A 24,687-nucleotide genomic window follows, 5' to 3' on the forward strand; every position below is an offset into this window, starting at 1 on the left:
AACTTATAAATTACTTTTAAGTTGAATTGAAAAAATAAGAGCTTGAAAAATAAAGCTACAAAGTTGTTTGTCAATTTCTTAATTTTGCATCTTAAATATGTGGCAAGAGGTTTGATTAATGGTAATAATAATACCCCAAACAAAGAACTGAAAAATGACTCCACAGGCAGAGGTTGTTCCTCTGAGGAGTTTGGGACAATGAAGCCGGAAGAGAGAGATGAGAGGAAAGTGAACAGTGTAGGAATATTCCTCCGTCCATTAGGATGATCAAGAAGAAGTTACAATTGAAAGAGGGTTTCAATGAGATTCTTTGTGATAACTTTCTTAAATTCATTTTCTTCCCTGGCCCCTTCACTTTTCTAATATCATGCATAATTGCAGCCTGGAGCTGTGTATGTATGTATCTCAAAACTTGAATTTCATTGGAGATCAGATTATTGGTGAAGTGCGAGCAACTGATATCTGTAAGTTTAGTCCTGATGTTATTATTGTGCATTCTTTTTTAAACAAGGAGTGATTTTATTTTTAAAATGAATGTTTCTCATTGCAAAGTTTAAGACATTTTTTTTTATAGGCAAAGGATAAAAATTCATTAAACTGGTACCAGCAGTACCGCATATGTACAAAGATACATGTGGTTTGTTACACATATCCCTACAAAATAGGAAATAGAACCACCCTTCCACTGACATCAAACTCAACCACCAACTACACATATAACTCTACAGACTGTGCTTGACTACATTTTCTAAGGCAATGTTAGACATATAAGTAATGTAGTTGTTACTTTGTGTTTTAATAGAGACTTATAGTCATCAGGGGTTCTAAATTGTGATCCCTTACCCTGAACAAAAAGACAAACGGCAGACTCAAGAAAAGATTTTGTTCTCTTTGGTAGTCTGATGTTGTTGATGAACACTCAGACTTGATTGTTTGATGTGTTCTTTTTTTAATCAAATTTCACAAAAGCCTCACTTCTTTGCACAGAGCTCCAAATTGAATGACACAAAGAGATGCTCTTACTGGTAAATTTTCTGGCATTTGTACACTCTAATACTAAGGGTTTTGAAGGAAATGTTTATTGTATTAACTAGTAACTGGTAGAAAATAAAAAAGATGAAAGATGCAAAATCTCAAACTAAATAAAAGAACAACAATAATCATGCAACTTCATAGTTAGACACATAGATTAACAATGCAAAATTAAACATACAACAAACACAAAAGAAAAAATAAAATTGTCAGGAAACGCGTAAACGTTATTATTAGAGAGAAAATGTTGACATAAAATATTGTTGTTTGTGGTGTCTAGCAAAACTGATTTTTTACTTGTTTTGGCTAATGAATGAGAGATATATAGGCATAGACCTTATGCAATAAAAGAAAAAAGTAAAACTATTATGTGCTTGTGAACTTTGGAAGCCAACATTAAAGAAACAACAAAATAAATTTACAACTAACTTGCTAAGGCATAATGTAAAAAAAATAAAAACGTGTAACGTTACTAACTATCCCTGGTTTGCAAAATAACACGTAAAAAAAATTGACCTAAGGAAAAAAGTAAAATCCTAAAAGATAGGAATTTAAACTATATGGTTTTAGTTTTATGGAACAGATTCTAACAAACATTTTATTTTATAAAAACAAAATTCATATAATTAATATATTTTTATAAATTTTAAATTATAAAACAAATATTTACTAACAGTAACAAATTATATTTTTACTTAGTTCCGTGCCAGTATGGTTTCTATATATTGTATTGGCAATTGCCTCGCATGAAACCAAAGAAATGGTCACTTATCGATCCTCTTGTTCTTCATTTTAATCCACATTTGCAGCAGCTATTTACACAAAAGAAAAAGAAAAAAACTAATGGAAAAATTGCTGTTGTGGTAACTTTTTAAGTAATAGAACATGATCTACAATTGTTGATTTGTTAAAAAAAAAAGAAATAAACATTAAAGTTAATTCATGATAAACTAAGCCCCTCCTCCCCTTTTTCTCTTAAGTATTATTAAGTCACAATGTTTGACAACAAAACTATCAAGAATAGTAGCAAGTGCAAACCACTTATTAATAAAGTTAAAAGACACCTTGGATTTCATAGTTCAGCTTACCATTACTTAAAGCAAAATAAAGACAACAACTACAGCAGAAACTATGGTAGATATACTTGTGGTCTATACCATTCTAGTAACTGATGTTATTTGAAGAGATACCACAAATCAAGACAAAGATGAACACCAAAAGCATCTGGTTGACCCGATTGTCATCTGAAGCAGAACTAGTTTTTGGTGAAGGTGCTGGAGCACCACTTTTTGGTGAAGTTGCTGGAACATCACTTTGTGGTGAAGGTGTTGGAGCACCAGTTTTTGGTGAAGGTGCAGGAGTTGGTGAAGCAACACCCTCAGTAACAGTTATAGCAACCTTCACCCCATCCCAACAATGGCCTCCTCCACTTAAGAAGTAGTAAGTCTTGAACTCTGTTAGTTGAAACACATCTCTTCCTGCACCCCTTGATACGTTTTGAATAAATCCTTTCTCTATGCAGTTCTCATAACTAGTCTTGTTCACCTCTAGTACACTGTACTCGTGCCTTTCATATCCAAAGTCTTGCAAGCATAACAACATCATAAATCATAGTCAGTCAAAAGAGAAAATGTAAATTAATCTATAGTAATTTGAGTGCAGACATACATAAAACTTGGCTATTGTAATTTATTTGTGGATTGTGATTTGTTATTGACTTAAAAAATGTGATGAGGAAACTGAAAACATATATGTCTTGAATTGTTAAATCAAATGGTTTTTTAAACAAAAAAATTAAATGTTTTTAGTCTATACATATTCAAGTTTTTAATCAAGATAATTACATTTGGCATATCAATTTGAGTCTAAACAATGAAATCATGCCAAGTCATAAATTATTGATCATGCCATCAGTAGGGAATTGCATAGTAGCCTTAAAAAAACGGAGAAAAATGTTTTCTTATAATTTAACAACTGAAAAAATTCTCATAAAATGTGCATTTTATTGGTAATATGCGTTGGAAAAATGTAGGCATACTACTCAGAAAGTTGAATTAGCGAATTTTTCATTTTAGAAAAAAGATTAAGAGTAAATATTCAAGTCTAATTTTTTAAACAATTAAATCATTTACCCTCTTTATATATATATTTTTCTGTGCACACACTAGGGAGAATTGAGATTAAGAATTAAAAAAAAATTCAAATCAAGTAATCAGAAAATGATTGGGCAATTTTATTTTTTTTGAAAAAGAATGGTATGAAATAGGTTGGACTGATAAGGGTTAAATAAAGAAAAATCTCTTTCAATGGAGGGTATTGGAATTCGAAAATTTGAGTGTTGTATGTTGATTTATGTTCATGTGCGCATAAAATAATAGGTTAAATTCTTGTCACCCCACTCCATTATTAACCATTCCACCCATTCACTAATAGCCTAAAGAAAACAAAACATTTAAAAAATGGAGAGAGGAGAAATCTTACAAATCCAATCCATCAAATGGAAGTGCTCACTACTTGACCATTCTGTGAAGTTAACATTGGCTGCCCAAGTTGTCTTGTTGCCTCCAACGTAGTGAAGCTCTGATTTCGCCATGTTTACCAACATCATAGTTATCATCATCATCACTATTTTTTTAAAACTTAAAATCTCCATTTTTTTAATCAAAAACCCTTTCTATTTCTTGAGAAAATATGAGATTTATATGTATACACTTGCGTTTTTCAAAGGATCAATAAATATATATATACATAGAGAGAGAGAGAGAAAGGTCCGAATTAACGTATATGGAAAGATTGACCGGATCCGAAACACTGTCACATTTTTAGAATGAAATCAAATCATTTTTATTTTTTAATTAATTGGCACTGTATGTTTGGAAAGACCTGATTCAAATTTGAATCCAAGAGATGCTTTTGACCTTATATATTAGTCAATCAATCAAATTAAGCAGAGTAGTTATATCAGTCTATGTTTTAAGGATATGAATTTACGGTATTAAATATAATATATAAGCACCTTATTTTTTCAAACAATTACAATACAAGTATAATAACATGTAATAAGATTATATTATATTATATGTTATAATAAGGTTATGTTTTTTTTGTTTTCTCTCTTAAAAGTTACTTTGAAGTTAAAGCTCAAAATAAGAACTTTAAGAATAAACTTGGTTATTTAGTAATTTTGATTTCTTAGTTTTAAAAAAGTTAAGCTAAAAGTTGTGGTAGAAAAATGAAAAATTAAATTGATTTGCATCCAATTGTCTTGCTTAATGAAAGAATTTATTTGTAAAAATAAAAATATAATGTAAAATTAATTTAATCAAATAAATTTCAAATATGATTTGCAGATGTTTTATTCTATATAAAGTAAGTATTAGTTACTAAAGATAAAATATTAAAAATAGAATATATTATTTTTCAATATTTTATAGGATAAAAAGTCATTTATTTAAACAGAATTCAATAACATCAAATTACATTAAAATGTATTTAATGAATATATTGTTATAATTGAGAATTGAAAAATTAGACCACAAATTAAAATGTTAAGAAAATTCTGAAATATAAATTAAATTTAAAGAAAAATATAAATAGTTCAAAATATCAAAAAATTATATAATCATACATTTGCGGTATAGCTAACAAGGAAACAAGGTAATTGAATGATGGAACTCCTCAACTTGATATTTCCTCGTCCATGAGAAGCCACTAGCCCAAAGCTAAGGAGGCGTTTACAATTTTTTATTTTTATTTTTTAAACTTTTAAATTAAAAAACTGTCACCTTGTTTGTTGTACAAATCTTTGAAAACAGTATAAAAACAAAGTGACAGATCTGTAGTTAAAAAGTAAAAACAGAAAATGTTTTATTTTTTCAGGCTTAATGTAATTGCCACTTCGTGGCATAGTTGACAGGATATATGATCCAATCAGACCCAATAAATGTTAATGGCTTTTAAACTCGAATCCTTTACTTAAACCTCAAATAATTTAAACTCATCATGTGACCCCTTATATAATTATTTGATGTTACCTTTTATCTTCTTCACAGACAATCATTCCAAAAATACTCTCCCAAAATCAAAGGAGACAACTTGTCCCATTTAGTTGTGAACCAAAAACATTTTGCTTTTTAAACCATACCAATTTGGTGAGACAAGAATTGTTAGATATAAATTAAATGAGCACGCCAAGTTACAAAGTAAGAAGACTCTCACTCTTACTGTTCAAATTTGGCAAAAGATTTAAGTGCAACCCCCCTTTTCACCCCCACCAAAAATAAAAACAATAACCTCTTTTTCTTATGATGTAATGTCACAACTTCTAGTCTATCATCTTATGTACAACATTTGGAACCAGGAAAATGTGTCTCCCAAAATCTGCAAGATCCACCAAAGAAAGGATGCAGTGGTGTATACCATATAGAATGATCCATCAAAGAAACCTGAAAAGACTTGGCAATCAGCAATCCTCTTGATGAGGCATAATCAATTCAACCAAATATAGAGAACAAACAAACAATCTTTCTTCTTTCCATTCAAACCAAAAAGTAGGCCGCTACTCCACAACTCGTATTGTTATGTTGTTAGAGTTCTCATCAAAATTGGGGATGCCATCAAAACTCTGCCATATGTATTTACCATTTGGCCATATCACTCAACTTAATTGAAGTACTCTTTTACCACATTCTTCTCTTTGGCACGGAAATCCTCTAAACTACGATACTCTTCTCGAAGCAACCTGTCCAGTTCAGGGTGTTTATTCAATGGTTCTTTTTGGCCCCGGACCTTGCGATAGTGGTGAAATGCCCTGTCAATGCCATAAATATAAATATGTAAGAACAAAGCAGAATAAATTCTAGTGAGTGATGAAATTGTGAAGAGAAGTGTCAAAACAATAGCAGAAAACTACACTTCTCTATATCTAACATAATCTAACAGATGTGAGGAAGACAGTCCCTTGCCTTAGAATATGGCAACCACCATTCCCCCAAAAATATAGAAATGCAACACTACTAAAATAACATGCTTGCATAGGTACAGGGAAACTAACATATTTCCAATATGGTGATCTATTTTGGATTAGCTATGCAAAGTTAATCTAGAGTTATAACATGTACATTCATAACATTTAACTGTTCACACTGTTCCACAAATCTACCCTCAAGAATAAACAAAATGCTTCATTTCAGTCCAATAATGCAGCCAGAAACAATGTTATAAAGATTGTGTACCCAAACAAGTCAGACAAGACAGGAAATTATCAAATATAACGAAGGTGGCTGTAGAATTAAATTTCATAGACCAGTGGACAATTTTTTTTAATCTAGAACACAACTTAGGTTATCCACTAACCAACCAATATGTTTACTTCTTTCACTATGAAATATCTCACATGAAATTGGGAAAAGGAATGAATGAAACTACAAAACAGAAAATGTGCAGTAAAATAATAATAAGCAAGAGAATTTGGTTTTTTACCAATATTTTTCCAGGCCATACAGATTGCCCTTATGGTAGAAATCCAGAGTTGTTTGTTCAAAATCCTTGTATAAATCATCTCTAAATTCCTTCTCCAAACCATAACTGAACAAGAAATTATTCAAAAATCAGAAGAACCATGCATGGATGTCTTCTAAAGAAAAATAAAAAATAAAAATAGGCAGCATTAAGCAATTTAATTAGCTACTCCAAAGAAATGACAGATGAAAATTCAGAAGACTTGAAATTAGCCTATTAATTTACTCAACAAAATGGACCAGAAGATGAAAATCTAAAATAGTTCTATCTTCTCAGACAAATAAGTAAAATTAGAAATTGATACCTGTAGAATCTGAAAAGGCACTCTATACCATAATTATAATTAGCCGCAGCATCTTCCTTAGCTAATTTCTTAAATTCATTATACATAGAAGGCACAAACATGTCTCGAAGAAAATAGGACCAGAATCTGTATAATGTATTCATTTCCTGCAAAGACACACAATAGGAGAAAGAAAAACCTACCAGAATAAGCAAGTGTTTGATTGAAAAAGAATATAATTTGAGAAAATATAAATACTAAATTTGCAAATAATATGAAAACCAAAATGTATTAAAAAAATATGTATGCATAATGCCCAAATTAAGCTAATGAAGATCACAGTTCTGCATCCAGGCTCATTTTGATATGACAGCTTTGGCTAATGACACCGTTAAGTTAAAAAGAGAAAGTTGAGCACCACAAACCAATATTGAAAATGCAAACCTTGTAACTATTCCACAACTTTCACTCCAGCTATTGTAGCATATCCATACACAGTATTTTGAAAGATAACTCACACAATTAACTAATTAAGTAATAAAAAGGCAGGCAATATATTAAACATTAGGTGCACAGTGCACTATAAAAGTAACAGGAACAGAAAGCATTAGTATTGAGAATGAGCTCAATCTGTGTGATACAAATGTGGAAACAACAAGTTTTATTTGGTTCGGCATTCAATCTTTACAAATATTTTTCATAGAAACTTAAGAAATGGAGTTCACCTCACTGCAACCAATTCCAAGTTTCTTTCTATCATTCAAGCACCGTTTGTGATACTTCAAGTACCTGAAAGGAAGAATAGTCACATAAGGAATTTTTAAAATGCAATATATCCTATAAAGCTATATCCATTCCTAGTACTGCTCAAGTATACAAACAGTAAGGATTATCACTTACTTCTGTTGTTTGAAACCATTTTCTTCTAAAAGTTGGTGACTTGGATGCTGAAACGGTGGAAAAGACTTTGGCATTGAACCCACAGGTGGACTACCAGAAAACCCCCCATGTGGACTACCAGAAAAAACCCCATGTGGACTACCAGAAAAAACCCCATGTGGTGAACTACCAGAAAGGCCCCCATGTGGTGAACTGCTCAATTTGGAAGGCTTGAAACTGCAAAATTAAGATCATTAATGGACATAATTTTTCAGTTGTCAAACAAAACAATCAACATGTCATATCATGCTCTCTGAAACAATGATTAATTTATATTCTTTTTTTAATAGAATATTTTCTTGATATTCTTCCGGTAAAGGATAAAAGTGAATAAAGGAAAAATAGGCTGGCTAAGCAAACCAATATCGCAGTCATTAGCACTGGGAACAGTAATTTTGAACTGACCCATGATTTTCAGGAGGCGTAGAAGCAAAGAAAAACCCAACCGAATTACTAGGCGGGCTTTCAGATATGATTCCGTTAGAGTTTCGACCAGTTCCGTGATTTTTAAAATTACTTGAGAAAAACCGCTGCTTAAGGGACGATGGTTGCTTGTGAAAAACTTTATGTTTCCTTCGAGAATTATTGCTTCCAGACTCTTCGACACTGTTTCCACCAATACTCTCAAACACCTTTATATTTGATGCACCTGAATTATGGCTTGGAGATTTTATGTTTCGATCTCTGCTATCAGAGTTATTCTTTCTACGATTAGACCGCCTATGTTTCAGTTCCTGTTGATAATAAGGTGAGGCAACAAAAAATGTAATAAAGAAGATGATGATCTGAAAAATAAAAGACAACAGGTAATATAAGAATGGTGACTCAACCTGCTCGTAGAAGTAAAGCCCATCATTTATTGCAGAAGCAAGCTCATTGGAGATGGATATTGATTCTTTAACACCACCTCTAGATCCTTGTTTAGGATCACCATTCTGTACATTAAAACGGTTATTAGAATCTTACGATTCACAATTTCAATCCTACAATTCCATACAATACGGCTACCTATAGATTTGTAATTTTGTATCATAAGATGAATCTCAAATGACTTTGTATCTAACGATACATGAATGAATGTGGACAATTTCGTAAAATTGATTCAAATCACACAATTCAATAATTCATTCTTTTTTCTTTACCTTTCTTTTACCAATTCACATGAAAGAAATTGAAAAGTCATATAAGCTTAAATTATTAAATGAAAAGGAATTGGACGAGCACTTTTTAACTTATCCTAATTGATTATTCCACTACTTCTTTTGTCATTCATTCAATGAGTGCACTCTATTTGGCTATTTCATTGCTTCATTTCCGTTCTTCTAAAAGACTTCATTTCCATTGGTTAAGTTGTTTTTATCTATTTTTAGTTTAAATTATTACATTGAATACCAAATATCATCTATATGATATATTATTATTCATTGTCTCTGAATCTTACGATCAAATATGATTCATGATTTGAACCTCAATTTGACAATCATGCATTAAAATAGAAAATTATTAAATAATCAATTCATTGTAATTACCATTCTAACATATTATGGTTAAATTAGTTTTGTTCAAACCAAAAAAAACACTACATAGCCTAATACTTATAACTTATAATTTAGTATACACTATGCAGAGCATTATAGTTATATGTAGGTCTCGCCTCTGAACAGCCATCAAATCAAAAGACCCTCATTATTTTAATTTTCATCAGCGCTGCTGTTTGGGCAATCTGACAATGTAAAATTGAAACCTAATTTGAATGATAACCACTTTAGAGGAAAGAATAAGCATATGAACTTAATTTTAATTAAATTATCAACAGCAATACCTGGGTGACAATTACTAGTCTCTGAACATCCTGCTCAATGACAGCCATCTCATCATCTTCATCATCATTCCTTTTAGGAAACAACTTCCATCAGATGAATATTTGAACAAAAAAGTGAACATATGATATGCTTAATGAAATAGCACGAAAATCACCTAATACCATTTCATATGGGATGCCTAAAATAAAGAGAGGTATTCTAACATCTCAAACAGAATACTAACACATTGTTTTAACAAGGATGAAAAGAGAGGAATCTTTGAATTTCATATTACGAAGAAATCAAGTGTTGTCTTCTATTAACTTCAAAGAAAATTGTGGAAAATATATAAAGGAACACAACCAAGTTAAGAGTCAGAATTAAAAAATAAAACACTTGCTGCATATTCCACTAGATATCAATAAGATAAGACCAAACAACGAAGTACCTTCCACTAGAAGAAAGTTCAGTCTTCCTTATTAGCATCTTTTGCTCAAGCTCTATCTCTTCATCGAGCATAAAAGTATTGGCAAAATCATTGGAAAGGTCTCGGACATCCATTTCATTCAATACATCCATGTTTCCAGCTTCATTATTGTCAAATATTTTGGGCTCAGTTTCTTGTTGGCTACATAAATTATTATTAGCTGTGTCAAAATCACAGAATTTGACACCTTCATGTGATTTATCATTAGAATGATGGCTCTCAGTATTTTTTTCTTGGTCCATATATGAAATTTGTAACATATCCTTGTTTGGCTGATTATGCTCTGCCAAAATTGAGTCATGAACAGCATCTTTATCATTTTCTTCGGAAGTCTCCTTTGTCTTATCTCCAACAGCATCACTATTCTCAAGAGAATTGACAGCACCATCTACAAGTTCGCCCTGTTGAATCTGATCTGTTGATGATTCTGAATTTCCTGAGGAAATTCGAATCCATTTCGACCAACTATTGTGTTTCCGTATTTTGTCACCCTATAAAAATATAGCAAGTTACAAGTGAGGGCAACGAAGAAAATGAAGTGGAAAAAAAATCAAGTAGCTGGTAAGGTAGCTTCAAACTTTCATGTACTTAATAAAGTGGCAACTTAAAGCTGGCTCCTATAGAACTAAAAGTGTTGTTATATATATAAATATAGAATCTACATATGAAAGCAGGAAGTTCTAACTATTAATATATATAAGCTAACAATCACAACCTTCTTCAACTCTATAATTCATCTATACTCAGCCAAAACAAAGATGCCCTCTTGAGTAACAAAGTAACAAACTAGCACGGTGTAATTCTCATAAGCTCAACACATCTATACTACAGATGTTACAAATGTGCTGAACTTAAGAGAATTATTCTATACTTAATAAGGAAACTTAATGCATAGTTATCAATTTCAGATAGCTGTGCATAGCATCTAACCCTGAAAATTATAGCAGTATAGCAAGAAGCGGGACAGCCACTACTGTAAATACTAATTCCAAACTAAATTTATACTACAGATAACTCAAAATAAAACAAATGCCAAAATTCATGATAAAATAATAGGTCACAATTTACACACGCAATCACCATCAATCAAGGAGCAATAAGAACACAGTAATAAGGTCAAAGTGAAAGATGATGGTGAAATAAATAGAAAAAAAAACGTAAAAAATTAGAGAAAAAAAAGTTTAGCAGAATGTGAATTGGGAAGTCTAAAGGAAGAAGAAATCACAGAACACAGGATAAGCAATAGTCCTATAATGTGTGAAGGAATAGAGGTCAAAACAGAGATAACATTTTGTGGAATATTTTACCCAAAAAAACAATGATGTTCCAGGGATAAATGCACGGTGATAGCATGCGCAAAGCCGCTATTGTAGACACTATTGAAAATCACTCCACTTCACTATCCCACTAGCACGCTATTGACTACTATGACTAAATGTAGAAAAAATATTTCAAAACTGAGTTCCTTTTGAAATATAACGGAAGAGTTAAATATGTCTATTAGAGGGTGAGCCTTGGCACAACAGTAAGGTTGTTGTCTTGTGATCTGGAGTCACAAGTTCAAATCAAAGAATCAGCCTCTCTTCTATGGGAAGATAAAGAAAAAATAGAGACTGAATAATCTGAATTCTGAAATCATTATTGCTTTTATGGAATACAAAACCCAAGAATTTGAATTTTAACATATGTCATGACAATATAATTTTTTAAAAATCATCAATAGGATATAAATGGTCAGTTGACCAAATTAAGTGGAGGAAAAAAGGAGTGGAGCTGATTTAAGGTTTATGTGGACCCGGAAAATTCTAGACCGAGGAACGAACCAAAACACCAACAGAAAAAGATGCTGAATTAAACTTCTCCCAAACATGAAATTGCATCCCATTACTCCCAAAATATTTTTCAAAAAAAATATCCATACACAATTCATGACATAAACATTTGAAACAACCAACCCCCAAGCCCAAGATTAATATCAGAGATAAACAAGAAGAATAAAAGACATCAGTATTCAGCTTAGGGGTGAAAGTATTTAGAGCAACAAACTAGATTCTAGAGTTAATGAGAACCTTAGCCCTGTCTACACCAGCAAGCATGCAGTAAATAGTAAATAACTAAACCAAGAAAAGCAAAATAACCTCCACTTCAACAGTATTAGAGCTCTGAAGTGCATCAAGGATAAAAGCTATGTCTGTGCTCATCTTCTTGACCTACAAGATAATTCACATCATATAAGGCAAGTGAAAAACATGGAACTCACCAGCAGAAAACATATATCTGCAATATTATAATACATTTGGGAGGCAGAAAATGCTTTGGACACATACCCTTTTAAAATCAGCAACAGTGGATATGGGAACCCATCCTTGGTCATCCATCAAGGAAATAAGGTAATGGTCATTCTGCAGATTTTCATCACTGCCAAAAGAAGGCTCTGAAGTCAGCAGTTGCTGTATGGATTATCTTCTTTATCATAAGAATTACTTTTGTTTATTTTCACAGCAAAAGGAATCAACAGAAATTATTACTGAACTTCCTAAGAAATTTCTAATGTTCATTAGCTTGTTCCTGTTGCTTTAACAGTCCGAAGCCCAAACACTACAAATCAGTTCCACTTCATCATCTCTAGCACCAATCCCATCTAAAAGTTAAATTTATGCAATTATCCTAATCTAAAAGATATGGGTGCACTTCACAATAAAAATATACATAATAACAGTATATTGTCATTCAATCGAAAGTTGGAAACATCATTCTCACAATATAGATATAGATAAGCAGATGAAAGATAAAAAGAACAGATTAAGATCAACTATGATATAGAAGCCATGGTCAACAATAAAATTACTTACCTAAAATAATAGTCTATCTGTTTTACAATACTAGTCCTCAATGGTACAGTTTCTGGAGGCAGTGGCTGAGGTGTGGGGTTGACAGGATATGGGACAAAGTGCCTAGGATGGGGTCCTCTAATGGAGCCAGGAGGTGGCATGGGGACACACCAAACAGGTGCAGGTCCTATCCAAAAGATAAAAATTGGATTAAAAAACTAACTGATGGAGAAATTAAAAAATAAAAACATCACAGAAAAATCCTCACATATTAAAGGACACAAGAGGAAAGCATAGATGTATGTGTGTGACTGTGTAATAGCACAACCATGTACATAAATTAGAGGACTGTGAATTAAAATTTTACCTGGGAAGCTTGGACCAACCATGTACCCTGGAGGTGGACCATAAAATGGAGGTCGTATAAATGGCCTTGGGCCCAAACCCTGTTGCATAGGAATGTTTGCTCTGGAAGGAAAAGGTCTTTGATGATGCCAAGCATGATTTAGATGGTCACCTTGTTCTTGGATATTTGGTCTTCCGTTAGAAAAATTGCCAACATAAGCATTTGGATCTCCTTGCACCGGAGGCTGAACATTTTTGCCATCAACAGCATGAGCAGGTGGAGCAAAAGCTTGTCCAGGAGCTGGAGAAACAGGCTTCGCTAAAGGGTTTTCTACACCCGGAAAAGGTCCTGGACCAGGTGGGAAAGCATAACCAGGAACAGCAATGTGCGGAGGCGGTACCATAGGATGAAAAAATGGAGGAACTGGCTGATGATAATGAATTGGTATTGGAAAGGGAGGTGCACCATTTGAGTTGCGCTTAGCACCCGGCTTTTGATGACGTGATGATGGCAGCTTATGCATTGGGTTAACGTTTCCAGCACCATTCACCTTCTGTTGAAAAACAAACCGATGCACACACAAACAAGAAAAGATATTCAATGCCAAAAAAACAAGAATCTTGTCACATTAAGCATACAACAACTATTACTATCACAACAACAAAAGCATCAATGGTGAAAAAAAAAACAATAAGTGCGTAAGATATTTGTTAAACCGTAGAAACACATTGAAATCTACTCCTTATTTACATACCATCCAATGTCAATCAATGACCACAATTGTCATGCTTGCAATATCCAGGCTTAAATCATGAAAAATCATAATCAAGACACAAACATCCATCCTAAACAGATAAATTCTGTTACAACACAAGACAACAAAAACATAGATACAAACTCAAGAACAACATATTACATTTCCATGAATCTATGCATTAACATTTTCGTATCACAATCACAATGCTACTGCCCAAAGAACATACTAACCTGCATAGAAGAAGGCCTAGAAGCAATCTCACCAGCACTTGACACAGAAGCAGCAGCAGTCTCGAGATTCTTGAGTGGTCTTTGTGCATCAGAGAGACGTGGCCAAGACTCAGTCCCCATCATCACAGACACATCACCTCCTCCCTTCCCATCAACAGTAGTAGGTGTCTTCCATGGAGACTTGGGAGCACCAATCTCCTTCTGATCCTCACCAATCTCATTATCAGCAGTCAACATAACTGCTTTTTTTTCTCTCTCTCTCTCTCTCTCTCACACAAATCCACCCAACTCCCAAGATTTCCCCCCTCTAAACCCCACTTGCCAATAAACACAACACTCTAAACTATCAACCAAATGGGTACTCAGAGATTCACCAAAAACTTAAAGATACCACAAAAAGATTGAAACTTTTTACTTGCCAGTTGAATCAATGATATTGAGCACAAGAACCCTGAGCTGAACAGGCGATAATTTCATGTGGGTGTGCTAAAAAGGGTTCCTTTTTTATGAAGTTTTAATGAAAGGAGGAGTTGGGTCAGTCAGCGTGACAGCAAAAGAATAGTGAAAAAAGATTAGGGTTTGGACAGTGAGTGAGGTGATGGAATAATATCGGGTTTGTTTGTGTGCTGTTTGGGAGTGTGTTTGGAGACAGTAGCGATGTTTGTTAACAGACGCCAACAAAGTGAGAGGGTAACTGATGAAAAGGTGAGTGAGGGACAAGGTTTTTAGAGTTTGTGAATATATAGGGAGTGCCCCTATCAATCACACACATCACTCAACATTTCCAATTGGTTGTTTCTTTGCGCCATTTGGAACCAGCCAAGGAAAAGTGTCCCTATCAATTTCACTAATATCCCTATAATTAATGTAGTACTTAAACAATTTTTCTTTTTTAAAAAAATTATTTATTTAAACTTATTTGTTGAAAAAGTGTTTGTTTATTTTAAGAAAATAAATAATTTTATATTTTTAATGTGTTTTTTAAAATTGTTTTTATATAAAAATAATAATTTTTTCTTATATAAAAAATGTTTTGTAAAGTTATTTTAAAAAAAATTTAAGCAAACTAACTCAAAAACGTTGTTTAGGAAAGTAAACGATATACTACAACCTCTTATAAGACTGAATATAGTACATTAAAACATAAACAGTTCCCCCCTCAAAAAAATAAAAACATAAACAGTTGAATTCGATGGTGAAGGTTGGAAACGTGTGTTTAATATGAGTTAGGTGTAAGTTTTTTTTTTCTTTCTAGTTTTCAGGTTCTCAAACTCGTTTATTATTTTTACAGTTTTACATTGTGGGTTCTTTATGTTGGGTACATGGGGGGAGGGGGGAGGGGGGACGAGTGTTAATGTAAAACAAACGCGCTTTCAATAAGTTGGAAATTTATTTTGTATTGTACGAATGCTTTAAATTTTAAATAAATTTTAAAAAATATATAAAACATCATCTACTTACCGCACCAATTAAAGTACACAACTAAAAAAATAAGGACTGTGCTTTTTAGTTGCAAGTTTTTAAAAATAGTTTTACTTTTTTTTCTATTTTTTTAAGTTTTGAAATATATTTCAAAGCTCACGATCCCTTTAAAATTTATGTGATAACAACAACAATATGAGTAATGATCACAATGACAATAATAATAAAAATGATCGTAATGACAAATTGAACCACCAGACCTAGCAGACCAACATGACCAACCCACTTAAAAATGATAGGGGGATGTTTGTAGAATCCATCCAATTTGTCTTACCCAACCCGCTAAACTGACAAGGCATAAACAGGATAGGATTGTGTCATTCGAGCTATGAATTTTATAAAAAAAATGTGTAAAATGTTACTAGGTACATAAATATGGTTGACAGTTATGAAATTATAGTCTCAATGATTGAAAATTAATTTATTTTTAAAAGTTTTTAGTGTTCTTTAAAAATTAAAATACACACTTATTACTCTTGATAGTTTATTATTTAAACTCAATTTTTCTAATGCTAATACAATAAATTATTTTCAAATCAAATTTTAGGCTTAAGTTATTAATATACTTTTAGGTCCTTTAACTAAATTTGTAAACTTGTATTAATTTTATGAAATAAACATTTTAATATTTTTTTCTTATTTTTTGGTATGTTAATTCTAATAACCTCTCACTTCATCCTTAAATAGTAAGTTATATGATTTTTAGTTTAATTTTTTTCACGATAAGACGAGTCTCACTTTATCATTCCTATTAACGATTCAATGATAATAATAAGAATGATGTTTTTAATTCTTAGTGTTTGTATTAGCAAAGAACAAAATGAGAACCAATGAAATTCTCATAGGAGGCGCAAATTGTCAAGTTTTAATAGGCCATAACATATAATTACAATACTCACTGGCCGTTACTTATATAATAAATACGATCGGTAAAAGACATGTCTGTTGTTCATCCTTATGCTCCTCTAATGGCTAAAATTATAGCTTTTTTTATCAATTTTCTTTAGGACATTTTTTCCAACATCTATTAATATTATCTTCTATCTATTTACTATTAATAAAACAAGGTTTGGATGGGACAATCAACCAGTGGTAAAAAAAATTCCCTCCAAAATTTCTCACTCTTCCTTTCAAATTTCTTTTTTTATTTCTATTTCCCTCTCACACATTCTTTTTTCATTTTTTCTTTTATCTTTTTTACTTACACGCAATTTACAATAGTTGCTCTTTTATTAAAATAATACATTATATAATATCCATCTATCTTTGACTTGCAATGTCTATCTTTGTTCATTGGCATATGTCACTCTATCATTACAAAATTAAATGATAATATTTTTTTTGAAATATCTATCTATTATATTACTCTTAATAAAAGAATTTTTTTCCTCGATACATGTTACTCTATCATTAGAAAATTTTCCTTCAAAATTTATATTTTTTTCTAACTTCTCTCTCTTCCTTTTTAACTTTTTTTTCTTTTTATCTTTCTTCTTTCATATTATACTTATACGAAAAAAAAATATTTATCCTTCTTCTTCTTTATGTTTAATATTATATCATCATAAATTTATATAATTACTCATTATTTTTTAAAATTAATTATAATTTAATTTTAAAAAATATTTTATAATTCTATAAAATTATTTTTAGTGAATAAGGATGAGGACCAGACGAATTTATCTGATTCTAAATGAAGACGGGTGGATACAAAATTTTGTATCCCCAATAAAGATCCAAGCGGGAACAAGAGTGGGAATCGAACAAGCAACAATGTATTCATACTCACTTACCCCATTATTATATCTATTGACAATCATCACTTATACATTTTTTGTGTTAAATTATTTATAGATTTAGACAAGACTAAAATATCATTTACTCACTTAATTATTTTATTTTTTTAGTTTTAATTTTATTGAGTGAAATGAAAAAGGGAAACAACTTACTCATCTCACGCTATCTATTGTCATGCATATTCACAATCATGACTTATATATTTTTTTGGTGTCAAATAATTATTAATTTAGATAATATTAAAATGTCTTTTAGTATTTTAATTATTTAATTTTAACTGAATTGAGTGAAGATGGAGACAAAAAATAACATCTTTATTTGTCTTATTCCATTGTTATATCTATTTACAATCATCACTTATACATTTTACTATTATAAAAAAATATTTTGATTCATTCACATCTTTATTGGATCAGTTTATCATATAACATTATTACGCATGAATAGTTCATCATGTCTGTTTTTGTTACTTGTAATGTAACATACTAAATTTGAACTTCATCTATAACTACTCTTATTTTGCGTAATATCATGTTTTTTTGAAATACAAATTTGCACCTACCAAAAATGTTATATTTTTACTGATCATATATAATTTACTAGCTAGTTCTTATAAAAAAAAGGGGACAAGTGTGTCGATTGGTTGGCCAAGTTTGTGGCTAATGGTTCTAAGCAGCTTGCCCAATGCATGTCTTATATTATTCTTGTTGCTGCTCTTGGAACTATTTATTCTAGGGGTAATTAGTTTGTTTTTTTTTTTTCTGTATTCCTTCTTTATATGGGATAGTCTGGTTGGTTCACTGGCATCATGAACATTGCTATGATACCAGCAATATCCTGTAACATTATGCAAATATAAAGCACTTATCCTGCTAAGCCGTCCCTCCATAACCAACCACAAAAGTATACAACGGCTGAAGCTGCAGTTGCTAACCATAGTGGTCGCTGGACCAACACAAAATGAAACTGTTACGTGCTTCACCCATTAAAACATTTTTATACCACTACCTATCACCTATCCGCCAAATAGCAGCCACAATATCAATCTCTTCATTGCAAGTCTGTCTAATTATGGTCCACGTAAACTCGGAACTCAAAATCTGTCGTGAGAAACGCAAAATTTGCATAGAGAAAAACAGAATTTAAGCCCCCGTTGCACATAAACAAAAAAACGGGGTAATTGTTTAACTATATGAACCAAATAGCTACAAGAAAGCGTTTCAATCTCTGCAGATTGTTGTCGATCAAAAAGTGTTCAGAAATATATCTTTGGGCCTTAAATCCCTTTTCTTCAAAGGATTGTGGTTGAACAATTAAACATGACAAGTACTATATAGCACCCTCGACAAGTCCTTCCACTACTAGTTTCGGAGGTCAAGTGTAGGAAGAAACCTAAAATTTCCAAATCAATGTAACACCTCGTCCAAGATCAACCAGCCCAAATTTATTTCCCCAAATTTATTGAAGTTCCAACCAAAATGTAACAAGACAAAGTTAAGTATTCTTTTGGAATATTATCAGTAATCTTCTAGATCACCATACCCTCAAGTCAATATATAATACCTTGATGTTTGAGAGTCAGGTTTGCAGTTCCCGCATGTGCCAACTGCCTTCTCAAGCTGTGTGACCAGTATCAGTAGGATCTTCATTATAACATCCAGATTGTTAAACAGTCATCCAAAAAATTAGTCCTTATGAGAAAATTATGCATTTTAAGTCTCACGCAAATAAAAACATGAAGAAAACATTAGACTTTCTTTATATTTCAGCTTTTACCCAGATTGGTATTTTGCCTTCATAAGCCCTTTAAAAATATAACTGTCTTCAACAAGATTTTCAAAAACATTTTTGGCAAAGAAACTTATTTTGGTATGTTAAGTTTTATAAAATACTTCTCTTCTTTTGCAGCATTGCCAGATATTTACTTTCACCTAAGACAGCAATATCAAATTGGACCCTTCTCCAAGAAAGATTGTACGTGCAAAAAATTGAAATCCCAAGTGAAATCCAGAAGCCCAACTTGTCAAAGATTATAATTAGAATATATTCAGAAATGAGTTAAAAGCTTCTGAAAGTGAAAAGTAGGCAAGTTTCCCAACTTAACTTTCCCAGACAATCTATAACAAAAGAAAAGATCATACCCATGCATAACTGCAAAGATGATAACACCATCACACCCATCTGATCTTCTCTCTGACATTCACTCCAAACCAGGGTACACTTGTATTAGTGAGAGCCAACCCTCCCACCAAGTGTGGCCATTTCTTGCCTTAGAAGTGAATGGAAAGAGCCAAGCTCCATTAGTGGATGCAGATGACAGAGTTATGAACATATTCAAGCTTGTTTGGTAGCAAAGACCTACGTGTTTGGCAAGCCAACCTCTCAAGCAAATATAATATTGTATGGCATGTCTAGATCAGTTGCCAAACAAAGTTAAACATAACATCTCTACTAATAAAAAAAACATGTAGAAACTAGGAAAACCAGCTAACGTAAACCCAAAGAACTGATGACTTATTTTCAGAATGGAGTAAAAAGATGACGAAACTCTGAAGGATAACAATTCATTTCAACTGTTCAATCTTTCATTGAGGAAGGAGAAAGAAAAATGATTTTCTCAAACAAGATCTTTGAATATAGAGGGGACAAACAAGTGAAAGGATGATGGAAACAAATTTTGACAAAAGATAAACCTTGTTTAATGTTGTTCCTCTTCATACTTACTTTCACTTTCAATCTCCAAGCAAAAAAATCAATGGAAGGAAAAAAAGTTCGCAAAAGGGATCTAGAAGAAATAAATAATATTCAAATGATACACGGAATTAATATGTAAATAATAGTCATTAACTGTAACCATAAAAAATGATTACAAAAGTGCCACCAAATCCCCAAAGTATAATCCCATTTTTGGATAAGAACATTATACTTCCGAAAAAGATGGTAGCAGTCCTCATAAACCAAAGCTGAATGCCAGACACACACATAAAACAAGCAACTTATACTCGAGTCAGTTATCTTTTGCGAAGCCAAGTGAAACAGAATTGGAAGTTCAGAAGAAGAAAAAATGGTCCACAACACACTTAAAAGTTATTATAATAAAGTTTTCTCTGCCCCAAAATTCACCCGTTCCTCAATATTCCTCCATAGAGGAATGAGGTATAACAAGATTTTAAAAACATGTCGGGGAAAATCTACTAAGATAAGAAGGAAAAAAAATACAAGTTTCAGAATCTGGTTCTTTAATAATCAAATAGACTAAAAGTACAAATTAAAAGATGCATTTGAATAGTGCCTGGTACTTCAGAAGAATCAGCGGAGTCCAAAACTAAATGATTGATGCATCTTATGAGGGTATCTGCACAGTGAATACATAGAGTAAAAAAACTAATTTCACAAAACCAAGTGCCGGTTGAAGAAACACATACAAATATGAACACTTAAAAGGCCGCCACATACCTCTGGTACTGCAAAATAGATTTTTCAAGAGTTATTATACTGTTCAGATTTGAACTACAATACCAGTCAAGGTAATTAATTGTTTATGCGATAAAAAAACAAATATGGACAGCAGATAGTAGAAGTGTTAAATGCAAGCCTCAGAATGTTCACACAAAGTCGATGAATAGATCAAGAAACTTGATGGAAATAGAATAAATAGTTGTCTTAGGAATTTTATGTTCCTTCTTTTATCAGAAACATAAAAGTAATTATTCAATGCCAAAATAAGTAAATAACATAGAACAGTTCATCGAAGGTGAGTAAGCAGACCTAGTATAAAACAGCATAGGCTGAACAGTTCATCGACAGATAAGACTGTAGCATCACTATCTTTATAAAAGGCAACAAATGTGAGAAACAGATTATCAAACTAGATATTAGCATTATAACGGCAAACAAAATACAAAAAACATAATTTCATCAGGTTCAATGAAACCGAACACAATTAGCATGCCACCTGTGCTCATCCATGAGTGAAAGAAGCCTGATTGAATCGAGCAAGATTTATTGGTTAACTAATTTTAATACTCATTTTAGTAAACACCAAAATCCTCAAATCATGTAATTCCTACTTTACCAACGAGGGGCATTAAATTTTAAAACTTTCACCATTTTACTTATAAATCATAAAGATAGGGCAGAATATGTATTAACAAAAATTCAGAATAAAAATTCATGAGCCACTCACCTAATGACCCATGTAAGGAGCACCAGCACCAGGATGAGGTCTCACACCACTGCTCTGTCCCATTTGAGGATTCTGGTATCCGGGTTGCATTGCTGGCTGGTTCCCATACCCCATAGCAGGTTGATTCGCATATGGAGCAGGCGGCCCCCCCTGGTTAACGGGGGCACCACCAAGCCCTCCAAGAAGATTCCCAAGCCCCAATCCAGCTCCCTGATTAATCAATGCAGTCAACGCCTGTCCAAGCACCGGATTCAACCCCTGGGCCGGCACACCAGGGTTGAAACCCCCCACAGCAGAGCCCGAGGGCGCCATCAAATGACCACTTCCATGTGATGGTCCACCACCACCGGAGGAATACTTGTTCTTCTCCTTCCTCTGATAATGAGGCTGATGGTGGTGATGGTGATGATGAGAATGAGAATGCTGTTGATGATGATACCCCTTGCTCCCCTTAGGACCATCAACAGCCTTCTGACAATACAAAGTATGCCCCTCATAGTTCTTATTGGGCTCTTCCAAAGCCTTCTTAGCACTCTCCACAGACTTATACACGAAAAGCGCAAAACCCTTAGGTTTCCCAGTGTTCTTATCCAAACCAAGAGGACCATCCTCAACCTCTCCAAACTGCTTGAAGAATTCAAGCAGCTTCTGAGGATCAATCTCAGCACTCACATTGCTCACAAAAATCTTCCTCTGGGTGTACTCAGACACCGGGGTCACGCTCGGCGGTGGAGCCGGAACGGGGCCAGCGGAGGCCAGCTGGCACGAGGTGGTGCGGTTTCCGATCTTCTTCTGAGGGTGTTTCAGCGCCTTTCGAGCATCGTCTCTGTGCTTGAAGAGGATAAAGGCGTAACCCTTTGATTTACCGGAGACCTTGTCGGTGACGGCCTTGCAGTCCTCGATCTCGCCGTATTTCCCGAACACGGAGGTTAGGGTTTCGGCGGTGGCATCCCAGCCGAGGCCGTGGACGAAGATTTTCCGGTGCGCGGGGTCCACGTCAGCAATCCGGCGCACGCTATCGACGAATTCGGGGAACATATCCACGGCCTGCGTGACGAGAGAGTGGAGCTGCTCCTTCGTGAACGGTTCCAGAAGCTTCTCCACGGGCTCTTCTTCTAGTGTGAGATCCTCCTCTTCCTCTTCTTCGTTGTTTCCTTCATTGCTACCGTTCGCTTCGGCTTGGTTTGCAGCTTCTAGGGTTTCTGGTCCCGGTTGCCCTTCTCGAGTTTCTGGTTCCTGCTCCTCTTGTTGTTCATCTTCTTCCTCTTCCTCTTCCTCTACCTCTTGTTCGCTTTCGGCGTTTTGCGGTTCTTCTTCTTGTTCATGTTTTGGTTCGTCGATGGCCATGGTGTTGGAGTCTTCTAGGGTTGGTTCGGGGATGGGTTGCTGTTGGTCGAGTTCAACAGTCTCATGGTTCTGTTGCTGTGGCTCGACGGGTTTGGTGGGTTCTGGGTTGGAGGATCGAAGCTTTCGTTTCTTAGCCATGGGCATGGGGGCGAGGAGGTAGGGTTAGGGTTTCGGGAATTGGGGGTGGTTTGGTTTTTGGTTTGTTTTGTCTGAAGATATAAGAGAGCGATACGATACGATTGCGCTCTCACATTCCACTGCCGCTGTCCGGGTATTTATCAGTCGGTTTAAATGGGCCGGGCCGGTCCGGGCCGGATCTCTACTTGTGCAACATGTAAGGCCGATGCTAGGTGCACCCAGCATTTTTTAAAATTCCAGAAATGCCTCATGGTTTATCTTTTTCTTTAAAAAGGTTTGTGCACCGTCGTTGCCGCTGCGAATAATTTTTTTCACTCGTTTCAGTCTTCGGTGTGAGTTTCTCTTGCAATAGCTGAGCTTCAGTGAAGGTGAAGGGGCCGGTGTGCAGTGTTGCGATGGTTGGTTCGACGTTGGCAGCAAACGAGGTAAACATTGTTGGTGGGTGTGCGGGAGGGAGTGGTTCATGAATGGTACAGATCAAGTTGATCTGTAAGGAAGTTACGGATCAATTTCATCCGTATGTTAATATTATACTTATACGGATCAACTTGATCCGTAAGGCTTATACGGATTGAAAACATTTACTTAAGTTTAAATTTTTTTTAGTTATTACCTTAATTGTATTGTCATTTTAAATAATAGTTTAATTGTTTATACATGTTGATTTATGGTTTTTGCATTTTACTAATCATGAGTTATTGTGACTGACACTAAAAGATTAGGTTGTATTATATGTATAGTACGATTACTAATCATGAGTTATTATGTAGTATTTTGTATTATATGTATAGTGTGGTTAGGTGTTGTGTGTCTGTGTTGAAATTTATGATTTATTGTTAAGATGGACGAAGATCAATGGATGTATGACACTATAATGTCTAAATAAGTTGATAAGGATGATCTAAATGAACAAGAATGTGGTGTGAATGAACCACATGTTGATTGTCCCGATGCGTTCAATACTTCTCAAGTAATAATATTCATTATTGTGAGTGATTTAATAAAATGAATGTGTTGTAGAAAACTAAAATTGTTTGGATTGCATTGTAGGTGTTTGATAGTCGAGACGATGTTTTGCAGTGGGCTCGATCTGTTGCTCATGAAAACGAATTTGTGGCGGTCACTATAAGGTCTAACACAAACACTGGTAATAGAGGAAGGGTTTCGTTTATGTTAATTGGTTGTGAAAGGAGTGACGAGTATAGGTGTAGGAAAAAAGAATTTGTGAGAAGAGATACTAAGACTAGGAAATGTGGGTATCCCTTCAAGTTTTATGGCAAACCTGTGGTTGGAGGACAAGGTTGCATGATGAAGTTGATGTGTGACATTCATAATCATAAATTGACCAAGTCATTAGTTGGACATCCATATGTTGGGCGATTGACTAAAGCTGAAAAAACACTTATTGCTTATATGACCAAGTCAATGGTGAAACTAAAAAACATCATGCCAACTCCGAAGGAGCACAATGTCAATAGTTGTGCAACCATCAAACAAATATACAATGCAA

The 24,687-nt window shown here is 33.7% G+C and overlaps 3 protein-coding genes across 4 annotated transcripts; all 3 read right to left on the reverse strand.

The window, feature by feature from the left end:
- Positions 1-1,993: 1,993 nt before the first annotated feature.
- LOC114372074 (lamin-like protein) lies at positions 1,994-3,716 on the reverse strand. Its single transcript, XM_028329467.1, has 2 exons — positions 3,514-3,716; positions 1,994-2,615 (listed from the first exon to the last, which is right to left on the reverse strand). The coding sequence occupies exons 1-2, from the start codon at positions 3,683-3,685 to the stop codon at positions 2,194-2,196; spliced, it is 594 nt and encodes a 197-aa protein (XP_028185268.1). The 5' UTR covers positions 3,686-3,716; the 3' UTR covers positions 1,994-2,193.
- Positions 3,717-5,179: 1,463 nt separating this feature from the next.
- LOC114400748 (la-related protein 1A-like) lies at positions 5,180-14,944 on the reverse strand. Its single transcript, XM_028363372.1, has 14 exons — positions 14,228-14,944; positions 13,262-13,793; positions 12,916-13,081; positions 12,391-12,481; positions 12,202-12,273; positions 10,025-10,554; positions 9,597-9,666; positions 8,605-8,709; positions 8,180-8,508; positions 7,736-7,951; positions 7,561-7,624; positions 6,857-7,002; positions 6,514-6,618; positions 5,180-5,842 (listed from the first exon to the last, which is right to left on the reverse strand). Exons 1-14 carry the CDS (start codon positions 14,462-14,464, stop codon positions 5,695-5,697), a joined length of 2,811 nt encoding a protein of 936 aa, XP_028219173.1. The 5' UTR covers positions 14,465-14,944; the 3' UTR covers positions 5,180-5,694.
- Positions 14,945-20,537: 5,593 nt separating this feature from the next.
- LOC114400756 (UBP1-associated protein 2B-like) lies at positions 20,538-23,282 on the reverse strand. 2 transcript variants are annotated; one of them, XM_028363391.1, is made up of 3 exons: positions 21,693-23,282; positions 20,963-20,970; positions 20,538-20,861 (listed from the first exon to the last, which is right to left on the reverse strand). In XM_028363391.1, the coding sequence occupies exon 1, from the start codon at positions 23,181-23,183 to the stop codon at positions 21,693-21,695; it is 1,491 nt and encodes a 496-aa protein (XP_028219192.1). In that variant the 5' UTR covers positions 23,184-23,282; the 3' UTR covers positions 20,538-20,861; positions 20,963-20,970. The 2 variants fall into 2 exon arrangements, with proteins under 2 accessions (XP_028219192.1, XP_028219183.1); XM_028363382.1 differs by lacking the exon at positions 20,963-20,970.
- Between the last annotated feature and the right edge of the window lie 1,405 nt (positions 23,283-24,687).

Source organism: Glycine soja, chromosome 2, assembly GCF_004193775.1.
Source record: "Glycine soja cultivar W05 chromosome 2, ASM419377v2, whole genome shotgun sequence".
NCBI lineage: Eukaryota > Viridiplantae > Streptophyta > Magnoliopsida > Fabales > Fabaceae > Glycine > Glycine soja.